General features: G+C 44.6%; 2 protein-coding genes across 7 annotated transcripts; both read left to right on the forward strand.

Annotated features, from left to right (window-relative positions):
• Nucleotides 1-1,633: 1,633 nt before the first annotated feature.
• LOC100278373 (uncharacterized) lies at nt 1,634-7,911 on the forward strand. Of its 4 annotated transcripts, XM_008645188.4 has the most exons (6): nt 1,822-2,066; nt 2,392-2,540; nt 3,172-3,686; nt 5,252-5,321; nt 5,672-6,856; nt 6,940-7,911. In XM_008645188.4, exons 3-6 carry the CDS (start codon nt 3,625-3,627, stop codon nt 7,552-7,554), a joined length of 1,932 nt encoding a protein of 643 aa, XP_008643410.1. In that variant the 5' UTR covers nt 1,822-2,066; nt 2,392-2,540; nt 3,172-3,624; the 3' UTR covers nt 7,555-7,911. The 4 variants fall into 4 exon arrangements, with proteins under 4 accessions (XP_008643409.1, XP_008643410.1, NP_001278721.1 ...); XM_008645187.4 differs by lacking the exon at nt 2,392-2,540 and having other exon boundaries at nt 1,634-2,066; NM_001291792.1 differs by lacking the exons at nt 1,822-2,066; nt 2,392-2,540 and having other exon boundaries at nt 3,136-3,686; nt 6,940-7,860.
• Nucleotides 7,912-9,082: 1,171 nt separating this feature from the next.
• Nucleotides 9,083-12,219, forward strand: LOC100282593 (inorganic phosphate cotransporter). Of its 3 annotated transcripts, XM_008645456.4 has the most exons (3): nt 9,100-9,425; nt 10,279-10,522; nt 10,632-12,219. In XM_008645456.4, exon 3 carries the CDS (start codon nt 10,667-10,669, stop codon nt 11,828-11,830), a length of 1,164 nt encoding a protein of 387 aa, XP_008643678.1. In that variant the 5' UTR covers nt 9,100-9,425; nt 10,279-10,522; nt 10,632-10,666; the 3' UTR covers nt 11,831-12,219. The 3 variants fall into 3 exon arrangements, with proteins under 3 accessions (NP_001148973.1, XP_008643678.1, XP_035823922.1); NM_001155501.2 differs by having other exon boundaries at nt 9,083-9,425; nt 10,279-11,964; XM_035968029.1 differs by having other exon boundaries at nt 9,110-9,569; nt 10,279-12,219.
• Nucleotides 12,220-16,857: the final 4,638 nt, after the last annotated feature.

The raw sequence follows: 16,857 nt of genomic DNA on the forward strand, positions 1-16,857 counted from the left end.
TGATTGCAACCCTCGTCCGTTGGGACGCCACAACGTGGAGTAGGCAAGCGTTGGTCTTGGCCGAACCACGGGATAACCACCGTGTCATCTCTGTGATTGATTTCTTGTGGTTGTTGTGTTTTGACCCCTCTCTAGCCACTTGGCAATTATTGTGCTAACGATTAACCAAGTTTTGTGGCTTAAGTTTTCAAGTTTCACAGGATCACCTATTCACCCCCCTCTAGGTGCTCTCAGGTAGTGCGGGGAGGCGCTGTCGGGACCGAGGCCAGGGTGGCGTTGTGCATCCAAGGCCTAGGATGTACTGCCGCTGCCGGGACTAGGGCTAGGACAGGGGCGAGCGCTGGTGCAGGCGTGCAGGGCCGAGCGGTGGAACCGACTGTGGCACGGGCTGGTTAGAGGCGACAATGTTTGGTTAGCAAACACGTATGGATGGCTCCGTCCGTTAGCGAGTGAGCCATTACATCAATTATGATAACTTCCTAGAGTTAAATATGAGTTAGTAACTTCCGAGAGCCTGGTGTGCTCGTCAGAAGTTACTCCCTTTACTTCCGAGAGCCTCTCGAACCCATGGAAGTTACTAACTTCCGATCGGAATCTCTTATGTCCGTCAGAAATTAATTGTCCATGAGAAGTTGTCTGTTTTAGTGTAGTGTGCCATATACGAATAAGCAACGGCATAATGTGTATATACACCACATAATATCATGCTAACAAGGCCTATCGATAATTAGCCACCCATAAGACAAAATCAATATATGTCATGGGCTACCTTTATCAGTGGATCCATCATTCACAATTATACTCAAATTGACACTAGTTTTGCCCTTCCTATTTATAAATAATTATTTTTAGCAAACTTCAAAAACTCAAAAGTATTATTTTCCATGTCAACGGACCTGTTTATGCAGTCAATAATTAATGTCCTAACTAAAACAAGTTTAGTTACATGCATGTCAACTACAGTACTACACACAACTTGTCCATTCAAAGTTACCGGCACCATTTTTTGTGATGATTGCCATGAAAATATCTAAACCTGCTGCACACAGCATGCATAAATTTGTAGGAATAATAAATTATGTTTGTCATGATTATGATTTTTTTTAAAAAAAATCTGTTGGACAGTACACACAGGGAACACACTTTCGAACGGAAAATCACATAGGACGATGAATGTTTTGGTTTCATGCAATTGATTGCCTTTGCGACAGCCTAATGAATCGTGACCATTTCTCACGTAGATATTTCATCCTGGTCCCCTAGCTAAGCTAAGCAGAGCTCCATCGGATTGACTTCAAGTCTAATCACCATGGATATCCTTCGTCCCCCAAGAGATTAAACCCTAACAACTGTTCAGCTAGTGCTGAATGCTGATATAGTTCCAAAAGAACCTAGTCATAATTATTGCAATAAATTAATCATATTCACTCTCGTCAGGTCTTATCTTGAAGCACTCTTTCCTTTTTCAAAGGCGAGAATACACAATATCAAAAGTGTGCCTACTTTCTCCTGCTGCAAAATTCTCCAAACCACATCACCGGAAAATTCTAATTAAAAACTAAGGAAAAGTTAGATGAAAAGCATGGACATGGTTGTAAATAAAACTAGGATACATGATCTATGGAGTTTGTCCACTGAGGGGATCAGCGGAGAGTGAAGGCGGGGGCTCATAGGTGGGCAGTGGCCAGCGAGAGAAGAGAATGGCCACGAAACATTGTAGAGGACGCGGGGCAAAAGAGTCCATTCACAGGACCACCCCATGGGCATCAGCCATGCCCATGAGCCCCATCAGTTCGCTGTTCATGCATCTCCACCCCACCACAACCTCCGCCCCACCCCACCCCACTGCTGCAGCTTTTTAAGGACAAACCAAATCCGCTGCCCCTGCCCTGCATCGCAGTTCGCTGCAACTTTTGCTCACAGGACACAGGCACAGCTTTGATGAGCAGCGGCCAAAACAGAAAGAGCGATTCGATCGTTTCCTGCTCCACTACCACTAGCTAGTCTGCCGCCGCACGCCGTGCCGCGCGAGCTACGACTGCCGGCGCCGGAGGCAGGAGAGGAAGGTGAGCTGCCGCTCTTGTGTCCTATCCGTCCTCCTTTCCCCCCCTCGCAGTTTTGAAGAGAACAATTCCAGAACCTGGAATTCTTTCTGCGTCGAGGAAGCTTTTTTTTCCTCTCAAATCTGCATCCCATTTTTTTCCCCCTGTGCTCAAAATGTTCCTCCTTTATTTTGTAAAAAAAGAAGTATATGCACAAAAATCTCTGGGATCAGCCGCTACTTTTTTTTGCTGGTAGTTACTGGAGTCGGTTAGGAATGTTTGTTGATGAGTGTTGGTTTGGTCGTTTCCTCGTCCTGAAAAGCTGCCTCTTCTTCTGCCCTTTGTCCAGTTCCCTCTCTGCTCCGGGTGCCAGAAGCTCCGCTCCGTCCCAAGAAAGCCACCCCCACCCCCCCCCGGTTTCCCTTGTCTTCCTCCGCAAACCCTCCCGGGTCTCCTTGGCGCCACCGGGGAGGCTCATCTCGTTGCATGCCGGCGCAGGTAGGTCGTGCCATGCATTGCCGTCACCCCAACCGCCCCCCACCCAGGTTCTTGGGAATCACTTCGGTCTCGTGCTTGAAAGATGGTCTTTTGGGGACTTGATTGCCACAAATTCTCCATGGTCGGAAATGATTTCCGACAGAAATTTTGATTTGGCAAGATCGGCTGCGCGCTCAGGTTAACTGACAATAAACTGCAAATTTCTGGGAGTGGGAGCCACGCGTGTTCTTCCCGTTTCCTCAACAGTGAAAAAACTAGGCTGGACATAAAGTGTGTATGTTGGGATGAGTAATGGAGATCGACCCACTGGAAAAATTTTCCCTGTCAATTTCCTTGTGCGCATTCCCAATTGTTGTCTACGAGTTTCGTTTTTTTTTGGGTCTGTGGATCGCAATTCTTTAGTCGCCGTTTGACTGCCTACATGTGCTAGATCCTAAAAATAATACAACAGTTTCCCTGTCGCAACGCGTTTCGCCATCCATCCGTTCATGTGATTGCTTGCAAAATTCACGAGCTAAGATTCCTCCCCCCTCAGCCATCGCTGGTGCTTGTTCCCATGGTCTCCCAACATCGAGTCGCTAATTATTCCCGCTGTCCCCTCACCACGAGATGCTGCCCTTGTGCTCTGCAGGTGCTGCTGCTCCCCCTGCCGCCCGCGTCCTGTGACTGAGATCCATCCAGCTCGGAGGAGGAGGAAGAGGAGGCGCTCCTGGTCCTGGCTTCTAGACGTTGTAACCCAGATCTTGACGCAGCTGCCCAAGTAGTTTACTCATCTAGAGGAGAGGAGGGGTTGGATCCTTGACCCGATTTGGTGGGGGCTTTGCCACTGGGATAGGGGGACAGTTTGGCCTGCTGGATCTTTATCGCCAGTTGTTGGTCCTGTCCTTTCCGTTGGGCTGGGACGCATTCACATGCCAGTGGCTGCCGGTTTGGTACTTACTCGACGGATTGGTTAAGCTCTGTCTGTGGGGTTGTTGTGCTGCTCCTTCTTTCATCTTATTTTGTGGTGATTGGTGGGCGGAGGAGGAAGAGCTAGGAAGATTGTCTCTCTTATTCTTCTTGCGTCATTTTTCGGTGCGGCAAGATGAAGTATATGAAGCTTGGATCAAAGCCTGATGTCTTTCAGACAGAGGGCAGCAATATCAGGTTAGATGGTTTGTTCCTGCCTTAGCACCACATTTCTTTCAGATAATTACAGAGACATACATCTTCCTTTTTGACTGGCCATCATAGACTTTGTTCTCATTGATTTACTCCTTCACAGCTGCTGGTCATGTTGCACTTAATTTATCTTGATGAATGTTCTAGAGATTCTGGGGAAGAAATTTCAAGATCCATTTCACTTGATAGGAAATAGGTCTCAGCAGTTCTAATTCAATTTTCTTAACATATTTGTGTCTTGATATGCATCTTGTCTGCTATTTGGCCAAGATTTAGTGGATCTGCTTTCTGACTATTTGTGTAAAAGAAAATTTAAATCAATGGAGTTGCTCAAGGGGTCAATCATACCGGTAAACTGGAAAGAGGCTTAGTTCTGTAGTTTTTCTGTGTTATTTTTCTTAAATGGGAAGGAAAGGAAGTGACGATATCCGTAGGGGCCAAGACTAAAAAGTAAATTAAAAAACAACTTTGAGAACGACCATAACCGGAGCCACGCTGTGCTTTAGCGTGAAACAAACGAGATGATTTATTTAACATTAAACTAAATTTTGCCCCTACAGTGAGTCAAACTTAGGACCTAATCGGTGCTATTCAGACCGCCTAACTAATTCAGGTAGATGCCCTTTTGCTAAAAAAGACTAGCTCCATCTTCACAAAGCTATATGTCTGACAGCTGTGTTTTATATGTGCTACTACCTCGGTTCTCAAATATTTGTCGCATTTTAGTTCACTTTTGAACTAAAATGAGACAAATAAAAAATAACGGAGGGAGTAGTTATTAAGGTGTGGATTACCTTCTCATCTAACAGCCAACATGAAACTCATGGTCTGGAATGCTAGGAAGCGCATCTGATGATGACATGCATATGGCTAACTGTATAACTGATCTTGTTTATATGTTAAGTTGTCCTTGATTCTTTTCAGTGGCACATGTTCTTAAAGTTCTTATGTACTTTGGAGGCTTGTGACGATTTAACCATAGGAGTTCTTTTCTCTAGTTTGCTTTTATATTTAACCTTTTGGGCGAGTGGATTGGTTGGTGGCATTGTGGTCCATCATGTAAATTAATTCCTGGAGCTCAATAATCTCTCTTTATCTTTGATAGAACTAAGTTTTTAATCATCTATGTTGGACCACATATCAGATCAAATTGGTATACCTGTCATACACGCTGCTGGTATATCTGAAGTTGCTTTTGCCTTTTTCTAGTTTTGCTTAAGGTACTTGGGCAAAAAGCCAATGTTCTATCACTGTTATCTCACCTTTAGCTGATTCGCTGAGCGATATTTTTGTTTTTCTGCGTCATTTCAGGTCTGCATCATTGCAGTATAAGGATTTATCTAACAATCATTGCATCCACATAACAAGATTTTTTATCCTAACGTATCTTACCATGATTTTAGATAAATGATACATGTGTACTTACTATGTTGCCTCACATTGGGTAATTATGCTTATCATGCAATATCTTCACATATTTGCTCCCATTGCTTTTCGTCTACTTGCACCACTTAGCTTCAATGCTAATGTTTTGCAATCATGTTTTTCAGGTTTGTTGCAACAGAACTGGCAACAGACATTGTTATATCCGTTGGGGATGCCAAGTTTTATCTTCATAAGGTAGTGACTTCTTTATGTTCCACACATTATTAGCCTCAGCATGCATTGAACAAGAGTAGACCTTATTGTGGTAGAGCTGTATTTTGTGCCACCTGAAAATCTTAGGTGTGGTTATGGGTATCATTGGCACATCATATCCTACTCCTTTTACTGGCTCAAAAAGAGAGAAAACATCCTACTCCCTTTCTTGGCATATTCCGCCAATTGTGCCTGCATTCTGACTAGATGTGTTTGCTTAGCAGCTGGTTCATATCTAATGCAGCATAGTTCTGTGCCAAACAACTAGTTTACATGCTTTTTTTTATGTATAAAGGCAAAATAATCACATACCCTGCAAATGTTTTTTTCAGTTCCCTCTTCTATCAAAGAGTTCACTCCTGCAAAGGTTAGTTGCTTCAAGCAATGATGAGAAAAATGATGAAGTGGATATCTCTGACATCCCTGGTGGACCTTCAGCATTTGAAATATGTGCTAAGTTCTGCTATGGCGTGATTGTAACACTCAATGCATATAACGTCCTCGCTGCCCGCTGTGCAGCTGAGTACCTAGAAATGTTTGAGAGCATCGACAAAGGAAACCTCATATACAAGATCGATGTGTTTCTGACATCAAGCGTATTTCGCACCTGGAAGGACTCGATCATAGTTTTACAGAGCACAAAGTCACTGCAACCTTGGTGTGAAAATCTGAAGGTAATCAACCACTGCATTGACTGTATCGCGTCGAAGGCGTCAATTGATCCATCAGAGGTTGAATGGTCATACACTTACAACAGAAAAAAGCTCCCATCTGAGAATGGTATCGATTCACATTGGAACGGTGTCAGGAAGCAACCTATGGTCCCTAGTGACTGGTGGGTTGAGGACCTTTGTGAGCTCGAAGTGGATTTGTACAAGCGTGTGATCATGACCATCAAGGCAAAGGGAAGCACACCAGCTGCTGTCATTGGAGAAGCATTGAGGGCCTACGCATACCGACGGCTGCTTGGCTCCCTTGAAGATGCTGTGAGCAATGGAGTCGATTGCACAAAACGCCGTGCAGCTCTTGATGCCATTGTATTTCTGTTGCCAGCTGAGGAAGGCTCGGTGTCATGTGGTTTTCTTCTTAAGCTGCTAGGGGCTGCATGTTTGCTTGAATCTGGGGAGTCCCATCGCGTTAACTTGATCAAGAGAATAGGCACGCAGTTGGATGGTGCTTCAGTTCCAGACCTTCTTATACCGCTAAATACTAATGAAGACAATATATCCAGCATAGATCTGATCATGGCAATAGTGGAAGAGTTCATGTCACGGAATGGTGATAGTGGTACGGAGAAATTTCAAGACGATGAAGGAATCGTGGACATCGAGAAGTCGACATCTGTTTCCAGCGCGTCAAAGCTTGCAGTTGCAAAGCTGATCGATGGATATCTTGCCGAGATCGCCAAAGATCCCAACCTTCCTCTTCCAAAGTTGATCGCACTCGCCGAAATGGTGTCTTCTCTACCCCGGCCAACGCATGACGGGCTCTATCGTGCCATTGACATGTATCTGAAGGTATCTCTCTGTGTCTCCACCGAGTGCTCCCGTTGTAGGGCGTTTGAATATACTTAATAACAGTGCCTTCCATGCTGACACAGGAGCACCCCAGCCTATCAAAGAGCGAGAAGAAGAAACTGTGCGGGCTGATGGACTGCAAGCAGCTGTCGCAGGACGCGTGCATGCACGCCGTGCAGAACGAGCGTCTCCCCCTACGCGTGGTCGTGCAGGTTCTCTTCTTCGAGCAAGTCCGGGCATCGTCGTCGGTTGCTTCTGCAAGGAGCGACGCTAATTCGACGTCGGGGCTCCCGTCTGCCGTTCGCTCGCTTCTTCCCAGAGAGAACGGCAACTCCATTGGCAGCTCCAGGTCAGCCGCGACGACGATGACGACGGAGGAAGAGGAGAGTGGGGTCCCGACGTCGAGCGACATCAACTCTCTGAGGTCGATGAGGCTGGCCAACAACAGCGGTGGGAGCGAGAGGAGCAGCGGCAGCAGTGACGTGAACAACAAGAGCAGCGACGACAGGAGCGCCGCCGCCACGGGGAAGGCGAAGGGGACGATGCTGATGCCGAAGAAGATGCTGAGCAAGCTCTGGTCCGGGAAAACGAACGCCGGCGAGAGCAGCAGCTCGGACACGTCGGATAGCCCTGGGTCCGCCAACCCGGAGGAGGCGAAGTCCACGCAGTCGCGGATCACATGGCGCTCGGTATCCTAGTCGCGCGCGCGCGGCGGGGGTTCAGCGGGGTCACAAGCTCACAGCCTTAGTTTTGTTCTTGGTCTTGATTTTGCCTTCGCCTAGCGAGTACAGCAGTAGCGATCTCATAACATATGGAGTTACTGCTACTGGTTTCACTTGTCATGTCGCCGATGACGTTTTCTTTTTGGCATGGGATTGCTTGTAGCTGGAGTGGAGTAGGTTTGGTCATTGGTGATGTTTCCAGCGAAGTTCCATGGGATATTTATTATGTGACCTTTTTTTCATGGTAGGAATACAAAGAAAGTAGTACAGTCCGTTATAATTGATGTATTTTTTGCAGGCAAAAATAATCATAGTGTTTTAGTTTGCTTCTTACTGCTATATAACATCCGTTATACCTATACGTAGCAAATATTCGAGTGAAATGGTGTTAAACTGCTGAGGCTAGTGATCAGAGCTCTTGTTTTCTAATACGAACTGCAGCGTCTTGTTATGAGCTGTTTTTGGCAGTCCGTTAAATCATCGAGCCTTTGTTTGGATATTTTAGTATTTACCCCTAATCTTCCAACTCGTTTAGGTATTTTAGTATTCACCCCTAATCTTCTAATTCACTCGTATTAAGGTAGATTAAAGTGTAAATTAGTTTAATTTACAAGAAGCACGACGCTGCTACTAAGTACGGAGCGCTGAGCTAGTCGTCATGGCAGCCATTCCGTAAACCCTGCCATCCTAAGAGCTTGGGGGCGTCGTGCTTTGGCACATACGTGTCCCACGGCACGACGACGACTCGTGAGGGTTGGAAACTGACGACCTTCAAGTTGGCGTACGAGGAACCGGCGTTTCCAAGCAACTATTTGCTTGAAACCAAACAGACACACAATATCGTTTGATTCAATTTAATTTGACTACCTACTCAAGCGGTTAAAAACAATCTACCATAGTAATGACGGTGCCCAGGCTCCAATTGTGAGCTGACTCTGCCACTGTCTCAAAGCTATATCTTTCGCCACTTCAATGCCATCCGCTATCAGTTTTTGAATTTGAAACGCTTCAAAACCAATAAATCGACCCATAAGTCCGATAATAAAATATAAACTTTAGCAGGGCCTCCACTATAGCCAGGACACTCAAATCCTCCTTTCATGTGCTTCCTGGTGGGTGTCCCTCAACTGCCATAGTAGATACAGATGATGGAGGTGTTTCATTCAGCATTTTCAGCTTTTGGGCACCAAAACTGATGTGGTCCGTCAAACATTTAGCTTTTCACCATGTTTTGTCAGAATCACTTTGGTGAAAAACATACACAATCAACGTCAACACAGAATCAGGCAATGAGGCAAGTCATCGCGTTAGTAAAAATTCATCAATTTTTAGATCCTAAACTCTATAAACATCTTTCTCTTTCTCCGCACATAATCAATACTTATATTCTTCTCACAGTCAGATTTTTCCTACAACTAGATTGACAATTTTTATCAGTTTTCACCGCTTTATCGTGATAAATCGGTTACGGGTGGACGCCGGTTTTAACCCTTAAACCGGTGTTCTGAACCGCGCAACTTACTACCAGCATGTTAGTGTATAGTCTTTCTATTTTCTTTCTTCTCTCTCCTCAGTCTGTTCTTCCTACTCCCGATCCATTCGCAGAGGGCAGCAGCCACCTCCTCTCCCCGCGGCCGAGCTCGCGCCTCGCCCGCCGCCTGAACTCGTCTTGCCTGCGGCCGATCTCCCCCCTCCGTTCGCCGCGCCGCAACCCGGAGAGGAGACCGCGCTCGGTCGAGCACCCCCTGGGGCAGCGTCCTCGCGACCAGCTCCGGCGCGGCGTCCGCCCTCAGCAGCCCGGGTGTCCCCGGGAACGTCTCCGGCGCGGCCGGCACACAGCTCGACAGGTGTGTCTCCGTCCGTACAGCGCCACGATCTTCTCTCTCCTTCGTACGCCAACAGCTCGTCCCTCTCGATTCTGGTCCAGTTTCAGATCGGCCCTCGCACTAAAAATGTCATTACGCACCCAATCCGCTTGTCGTAATTCCTAGGTAAAACCGTGTGCCCAGACCCTAACATACTATTCGTAATCGGATCTGAATCTAATTACAAGTGTATATGCGTGCATTATGCCTACTAATTTCAATTGCTTTGCAAAAATCATCGAGTGTACATGTGTACACTACACCCATATCATATGCCCCTGATTACAAGTAGGTTATGTCTATAAACTTTGTTTACTTTTTGAAGAAATTATTGGATCCATTTCCTTTACTGGCTCTGCTCTTGAAATCGAGCTTAGGGCTAAGCGATGTTGCAATAAAAAAACTAGCACTTGGAAATTGGAATCCGAGTAAGATCTAGTTCGGACAGTGCAGTGGCAGATCATTTTCTCTTGCCAAGGTTTGTAATGTCTTATAGAAAAAGCTTGCTTTTCACTGCTTGGATTCTAGCAAGATCTGGCTTTCAAAGTTTAGACTTGTAGAGTGGCATGTTCAATCATTTTCTAGGAGCAACATTTGTTTTTTTCTCTAGAAGCCAAATCCAAGTTTACTTATGCAAGTTTTGTTTCCTCCCTGAAATCTCTGGGGTGTAGAGGTTGTGACAGGTTTTATGCCTTTATATCACTCTTAAAAAAAGTCAAGCATGCTCAAATCTTGTGCATAGTTTCAACTGTTCTTTTAGTTGTTCAGCTAAGTTGAAGTATCCATTTGGAGTTCTGATGTTTCTATATGTTGCTCCTTTGTTGTTTTTTGACAGGCTTTTCAGTTCAGTGCAGTGTACCAAGATTCTCTGTTAATTTGTGTATGAGATCAGTTAACTGATAAAGACATGTGAAGAACCAGTGATCAGTAATCTGTACGCTTCAGATTGTAGTATCCTTGAGATGGATGGAAGAGAATCAGGCTTATGGTAAATCCTGGTGAATATTCATGGGAGGTCAGCAAGTTCTGGCCTGACTAAGACTAGTAAAAATACGGTGCTTCATCTCAGATCATCAATGGTGAGAATGAGGTTCCCGAAACGTTATATAATAGTATTGTTGACATTCATCTGCACAAATGTTTGCTACATTGAGCGTGTGGGTTTCTCAATTACCTATACTGTTGCAGCTGATGCCATCGGTGTGAATCAAGCCAACAAGGGCATGATACTCTCTATGTTCTATTATGGTTATGTTTTATCACAGATTCCTGGTGGATGGGCAGCACAGAGAATAGGAGGTAGACGTGTCCTGCTACTGTCATTTGTATTGTGGTCAATGATATGTGGTTTAATTCCACTTGATCCCAACAGAGTAACCATTCTGGTCCTTTCTCGCCTATTCGTTGGTGTAGCACAAGGTTTCATATTTCCTGCCATTCACACTGTCCTGGCACAATGGGTGCCGCCGCAGGAGCGCTCTCGCTCAGTATCTCTTACTACCTCAGGGATGTATCTTGGTGCAGCCTGTGGCATGCTTTTCTTCCCAAGTCTGGTGAAGCACATGGGACCCCAGTCAGTTTTTTTTGTTGAAGCAGTGTTGGGAGCAGCATGGTCTGTAATATGGCTGAAATTTTCCAGTGACCCACCCCGTACTGATCTTCCAAAGGTATCAATGCCAAAAGTGCCATCTCGAGACATGATTAAGGCACAAGCAGGAGGGGTTGTGGCACCTCGCACGGTAAAGATCCCGTGGCGAAGGATAATATTCAGCCTACCTGTTTGGGCAATAGTTGTGAACAACTTCACGTTCCACTATGCCCTCTATGTTCTTATGAACTGGCTCCCTACCTATTTTGAGCTAGGCCTTAAGCTTAGCCTCCAGGATATGGGTTCCTCAAAGATGCTTCCCTATTTCAACATGTTCATTTTCTCCAATATCGGCGGTGTGGTTGCTGATCACTTGATTACAAGGAGGATTCTATCTGTTACCAAGACAAGGAAGCTTCTGAACACCATCGGGTTCATCGTCTCAGCGTTTGCACTCATGGCCCTTCCTTTGTTCAGCACACCGTCAGGCACTGTAATGTGTTCAGCGATATCCCTCGGTTTTCTTGCTCTAGGAAGAGCAGGGTTTGCCGTGAACCATATGGATGTTGCTCCGAAGTTTGCAGGGATAGTGATGGGAGTCTCAAACACGGCGGGGACACTGGCTGGAATCGTCGGTGTCGGCCTCACGGGCAATATTCTGGAGGCGGCAAAGGCTTCTAACAAGGATCTAACGGACTCGGAAACCTGGAAAACAGTCTTCTTCGTTCCAGCATACCTTTGTATTTTCAGTTCCGTCATTTTTTTGATCTTTTCGACAGGCGAAAAGATCTTCGAATAAAGGGTGGCTATTACTTTTTTTGCCAATTCTTTTCTTACTTACGGTGAGGCAGGATTGTGAAACGGGTATCTTACATGTATCTGTAGCATTTGTTACAAAATTTTCAGATTTTAGACTGCATCACATACACGATCAGAGGCTATGTCAGGAGATCTTGCATTTTCGTTATGATGAAGACTCGGTTCATTGGCAGTCACACTCACACTCCAATGCAGCTAACAGAATTTGCTTCTCTCCCAGGTTAACTTCTTGGTTTTGGTACATAGTCCCACCACAAAGTTTGTCAAGTTCCCTTACCTTTGCCATGCAATGTAAACATATATGGTGCCAATGAGAATAAACGGCATTGCTATTTTCTTATCTGCATGGCCCTTGTTGAGGCAAATTCACTTCCTTCGAGTCTCTCAACCATTTTTCTGGATCTTTTTTTTAGTTGTGGTCAACTGGTTATATAGTTGGTCTTTCCAGCGTTGACAGGATTTATGATTTTTTTGTTGCTCTTCAACGAGACAAGGCTTAACATTCATAGATATGACTCCATTATTACTGGTCTTTAATTGTTTATAGCCGAATTATTATTTAAAAGTGTATACCTAAAACCCCGCGGGTGACTCGAGTTCCGGTGTGAGTTTTAAAATTGTACCTGCGATTGCGATCACATGCGAGTTTAGATAGATTTCATAGGTGTGATCTCGAACATGTTTTTGCTCCACCCGATTCGAATCCGTACCTTTGCCATCCCTAACTCTAACAAGTCATAATCTTACAATATTGTTTTTTATGAATAACCTGCGAAGAATGAGCATAAGAGTCACTTACAATCGATGATCGGAACTGACAACAATCACCAAAGCTGTTTAACGATCCTCTGCTGCTCCTAAGCCATCTAGGTGATGATAATGTCAAGAGTGATAAGAATTTCATAGCTCAATATTCATCAGTGCCACCAGATACAATAGTTCAATGTAAATCACTAGAGATCACTCTTAATCTCACTTTAAAAATATCACTAGAAATGAGTGGAAGATGTCTTATTAGGCTCACGGGGGTATACATCAAGTCGAGGCAACTAGTCATTGGTACTTTTACTGTGCCAAAAATATGGTCATTGGACTGTTACATGTTAATGAACTACTACATGTTGTATCCTAGATCCAACATCCTTCCTAGAGTAAGTTGAGACGTGAAAAGATGTGGAAAAATCATTTTCCTTACCAGACAACACGCCAAAGAGAGCACATAGGAGATGAAGATATAGCCAGAACAGTAATCTCTTCTATTTATGAGGGAGTACAAGTCCATATATATATATATATCCGTCAAGAGAATACTTCCGATAGATCCCATATATTTTAGGGTTTGTGAATAATCCTGACCTAATTCAAATTAGGACAATGCATGGAGGCTTATATGTATATGTTTCATGTGAGGTTATGCATGAGATCCTATTTGCACACAGAGGGATTTGGAGGAAGTAGCAAGAATAGGGCAAGATTACATGGATTGATTCAGGGTTCACAAGTATTCAATTCATACAAGTATGCCTCATCCAGGCTCTTGCTCACCCACATGTATGCACCGCATGCAGGTGGCCACACACACGCATGCATGCGCGCGAGGCCGGCAACGGTGCTGTTGGGCCAGCGAGCTCGTATACCCCTTCGTAGTCCGGCATCAGGTGGCCGACAGATTAGCCACATTTGTCTTGCTATCTCCAAAAGCTTACTTGTCACCATTTAATTCCAAACTTCATTATGTAAACAATACAGTTTATAGTGTTAAATAGTGTTTTTCACGGTCATATATACAATATGTTGGCCATAAACATCCCACCTTCCTAAAACATTTGCTTGTACCCAAGCAAGGGAATGCGAAAACAACAGCTTGATGACATCAAAATCTCCCCATGTTGCCAAAGTTGCTGAGCTGTAATGTCTCGGACCATTTCACCAGTACTTGGATTACTGTCTTGGAGGCACTCGCCACCATCAGTTGTTGGACTTGTTCAAAACTTGATGAGAGATGATACCAAAGGGCAGAGCAGGGGATACCTGATGAGATGGATGTACTGCCACCTTCAATTGGGAGACAAGAAACACTAAGGGCTTGTTCGGTTGCGTCTTGGAAAATCAATCAAGAAAATGTTAGTGCAATGGCTTCCACGCTTGGAAAATCAATCGGCCATCGTGTCATTGATATATGTGTGGGTTTCTACTTCATAATCGACCATCGATTGTGTGTGGGTTTCTACTTCATAATCTATTCTCCACATGTTGATATATGTGTGGGTTTCTACTTCATAATCTATACACATGATTTTCTCTCATGGATTGAAAATATATATATGATTATCGACCATCGTGTCGTTGATATATGTGTGGGTGTCAACCATCGTGTTGTTAATTTTTTTGTAGGTTTTGGAAACCTTCCCGTGCGGAGGAGGTGCTGCCGATTTTTTTGTTGACAGGCTTGTGATATTTTTTTTGCAGAGAAGGTACTTGTGTACCGTAGAGGATCAACAGAGGATACAACAACTCCAGGTTAGTGCTTCTGTAACTCGTCATTCCTTGAGTTATATACCTTCTCTTTGAGTTATTATAACATTGGGGTGAAATATTACAGCCCAGCTAGAAGAAGAGAGGAGGGCACGACAGGAGATGGAGGGAGGATGATGGTGGAGCGGGTGGCTCGCTTGACAGATCAGCAGAGGATGCCGGAGATGTTCTAGTACATGCAGAGACTTGGTGCCGCACAGGGTTTTGCTTCACCACCTCCGTTGTTCCCTCTAGATGACCCTACTCAGTTCCATACTTCTTTGAGTATCAAAATTCTAGTCCTGCATGATATATATTCATCTGGTATAACACATGCAATCTCTTCTTTGTGCAGGGACAATATGCGACATCCAACAACCCTCATGGATCGCCCAGCCCATCGTCGAACCAGTCCAGCCGCCCACCTCGCTTATGTTCTTCTAAACTTAGTTGTGAGACATGTTTATACCATATATTGGATGTTTGTGGGCTTATTTATGTGAGTACTTGTTAGTGTTGTGAACTATTTTGTGGTACTTGTGACTTTGTGAAGAAACATGTGAGCTATGTCGTTTGTTTGATGTATGTGATGATTCTGTGATATCTGTGATGTATATGTGATATATCTTTTATTTGTTTGGATGGAACATCAAAAACAAATAAAAAAAGAGGTATTCTGGTAACTTTGCCGAGTGTAACACTTGACAAAGAGGTACTTTGCCGAGTGTCAAGGCCACAGCACTCGGCAAATAAAGCACACCTAGGAATTGGTAAAACTTATTTGCCAAGTGTTGTGGCCTTGACACTCGGCAAAGGAACTGACAAAGGGGCCCGCCGGTGCTCCCTTTGCCGAGATCTAGTCCAGCGAGCAATCGGCAAAGGAACTGGCAATGGGGCACATAGGGTGCTTCTTTGTCGAGTGCCAGTAGACACTCGGCACCCGACAAAAAGTACTCGGCAAAGAAGCCTTTTGCCGATGTACAGTCCACCGAGACTTATTTGCCGAGTGTCACACTCGACAAAGACTTCGCCGAATGGTTTCCAGGTTTTGTTGATTGCTTCTGACACTAAGCAAAGCAGTTGTTTCCGGTAGTGTGACATGGTATTTTAGGACCTCAACGTGCATTTTAGGAGTCGGTAGATCTTTATGACACCAATGTTTGGTTTGACGAACACTCTTTATATAGTCTGTATGTATGGGCTGCTTATTTCTCACATTTTCATTTAGTTTGTGGAATAAGCAGATAAGTTAACGTACGTATCGCACAATCTAATAATGAATTAGTACTGCTATAAGGAATACGATCTGATACTAGTTAGTGCTACTATAAGGAATAATTCAAAACTTCTATATATTCCTTGCAGACGTTGGATAGTGTCGGCATGTTTATTTAGGCAGTACCTACATATGGTCCATTATGAGATAAAGACGCACATTGCATAGCCCTTTCGATCGAACAGTAATTGTTGCACTGCTTTCTCTAGCACACCGCATGTCCTTAGTTTCAATGCCAGTGCAGATCAGAGTTCAGTGATTTTTGCATACCTTTTGTTGCTTCTCGTTGAGGGCTTTTTTTTAAAAAAAAAGTTTCTGTTTCACTTTCTTAACGCACTTTCGTAGGCTCTGGGATCAATTTTTCTGAACTCCTGCACACTGCACACAGTCACACGTGTTGGACAACATTTGATATGGGTCAGCTATTTGAACTGCTGTAGCTGCAATTTATAGAGATAAAATACTGTATAAAAATTAGAAGCTGTGACGAAATAAGCTGCAGTTTTTGCGAGGAACTGTGGAAGGCGCAGGGTCAACCCCTGAACATATATATGTTGGCCAAGGGTAGCGAAGCTGAAATTCATGAACCATACGCGATACTGAATGAGTACTCAGCATCTGACTGACGTAAAGGAAAAGGTAGCGTGTTCGCTAAAGCAAAACAGGATAAAAAGTCGGGGAGATGCCAACTTGCCAAGCAAGCTCAGCTGCAGTTCCAGCAGCGAACTCTTCTTCTCATGGCCGGCGGCTATAATCGATGAAGCTAGCTAGCGGTAGTAATCCACGGGACGAATCTCCTACGTCTCCATGCATGCATGCACAACTCCCTCCCGTCCACGAAACAAGCACCTGCTGCATTGGTTAGTTTCCGCCATGTGCGTGCCCTCGTTCCGTCAGTCAGGCAGCAGGCTCCATCAAACCTAGCTTGTCACCACTTGCCAGACTATCTATAGCTAGGACGATGCTTTAACGAAGTCGCAGCTCACAAGTAACTAACTACCACTGCTAGCTTAGCTGCTATGCATGCAGTTGCTGTTGAGACTTGGGAGATCGAGACAGTCTTTTGTCGCAGCGTGATTGGGGGAACAGGAACAACCATGAGGTGAGGACAGAGAAACACAAGAAGAGACGTGCCCGATCGGAGAGCACACAAGCTTGTTTGTTTGTCAGCAAAGTAGACAAGTAGTGTGTCCAGAATTCGATCGATCGAGTTCCCA

Source organism: Zea mays, chromosome 5 (assembly GCF_902167145.1).
Source record: "Zea mays cultivar B73 chromosome 5, Zm-B73-REFERENCE-NAM-5.0, whole genome shotgun sequence".
In the NCBI taxonomy this organism is placed as follows: Eukaryota; Viridiplantae; Streptophyta; class Magnoliopsida; order Poales; family Poaceae; genus Zea; species Zea mays.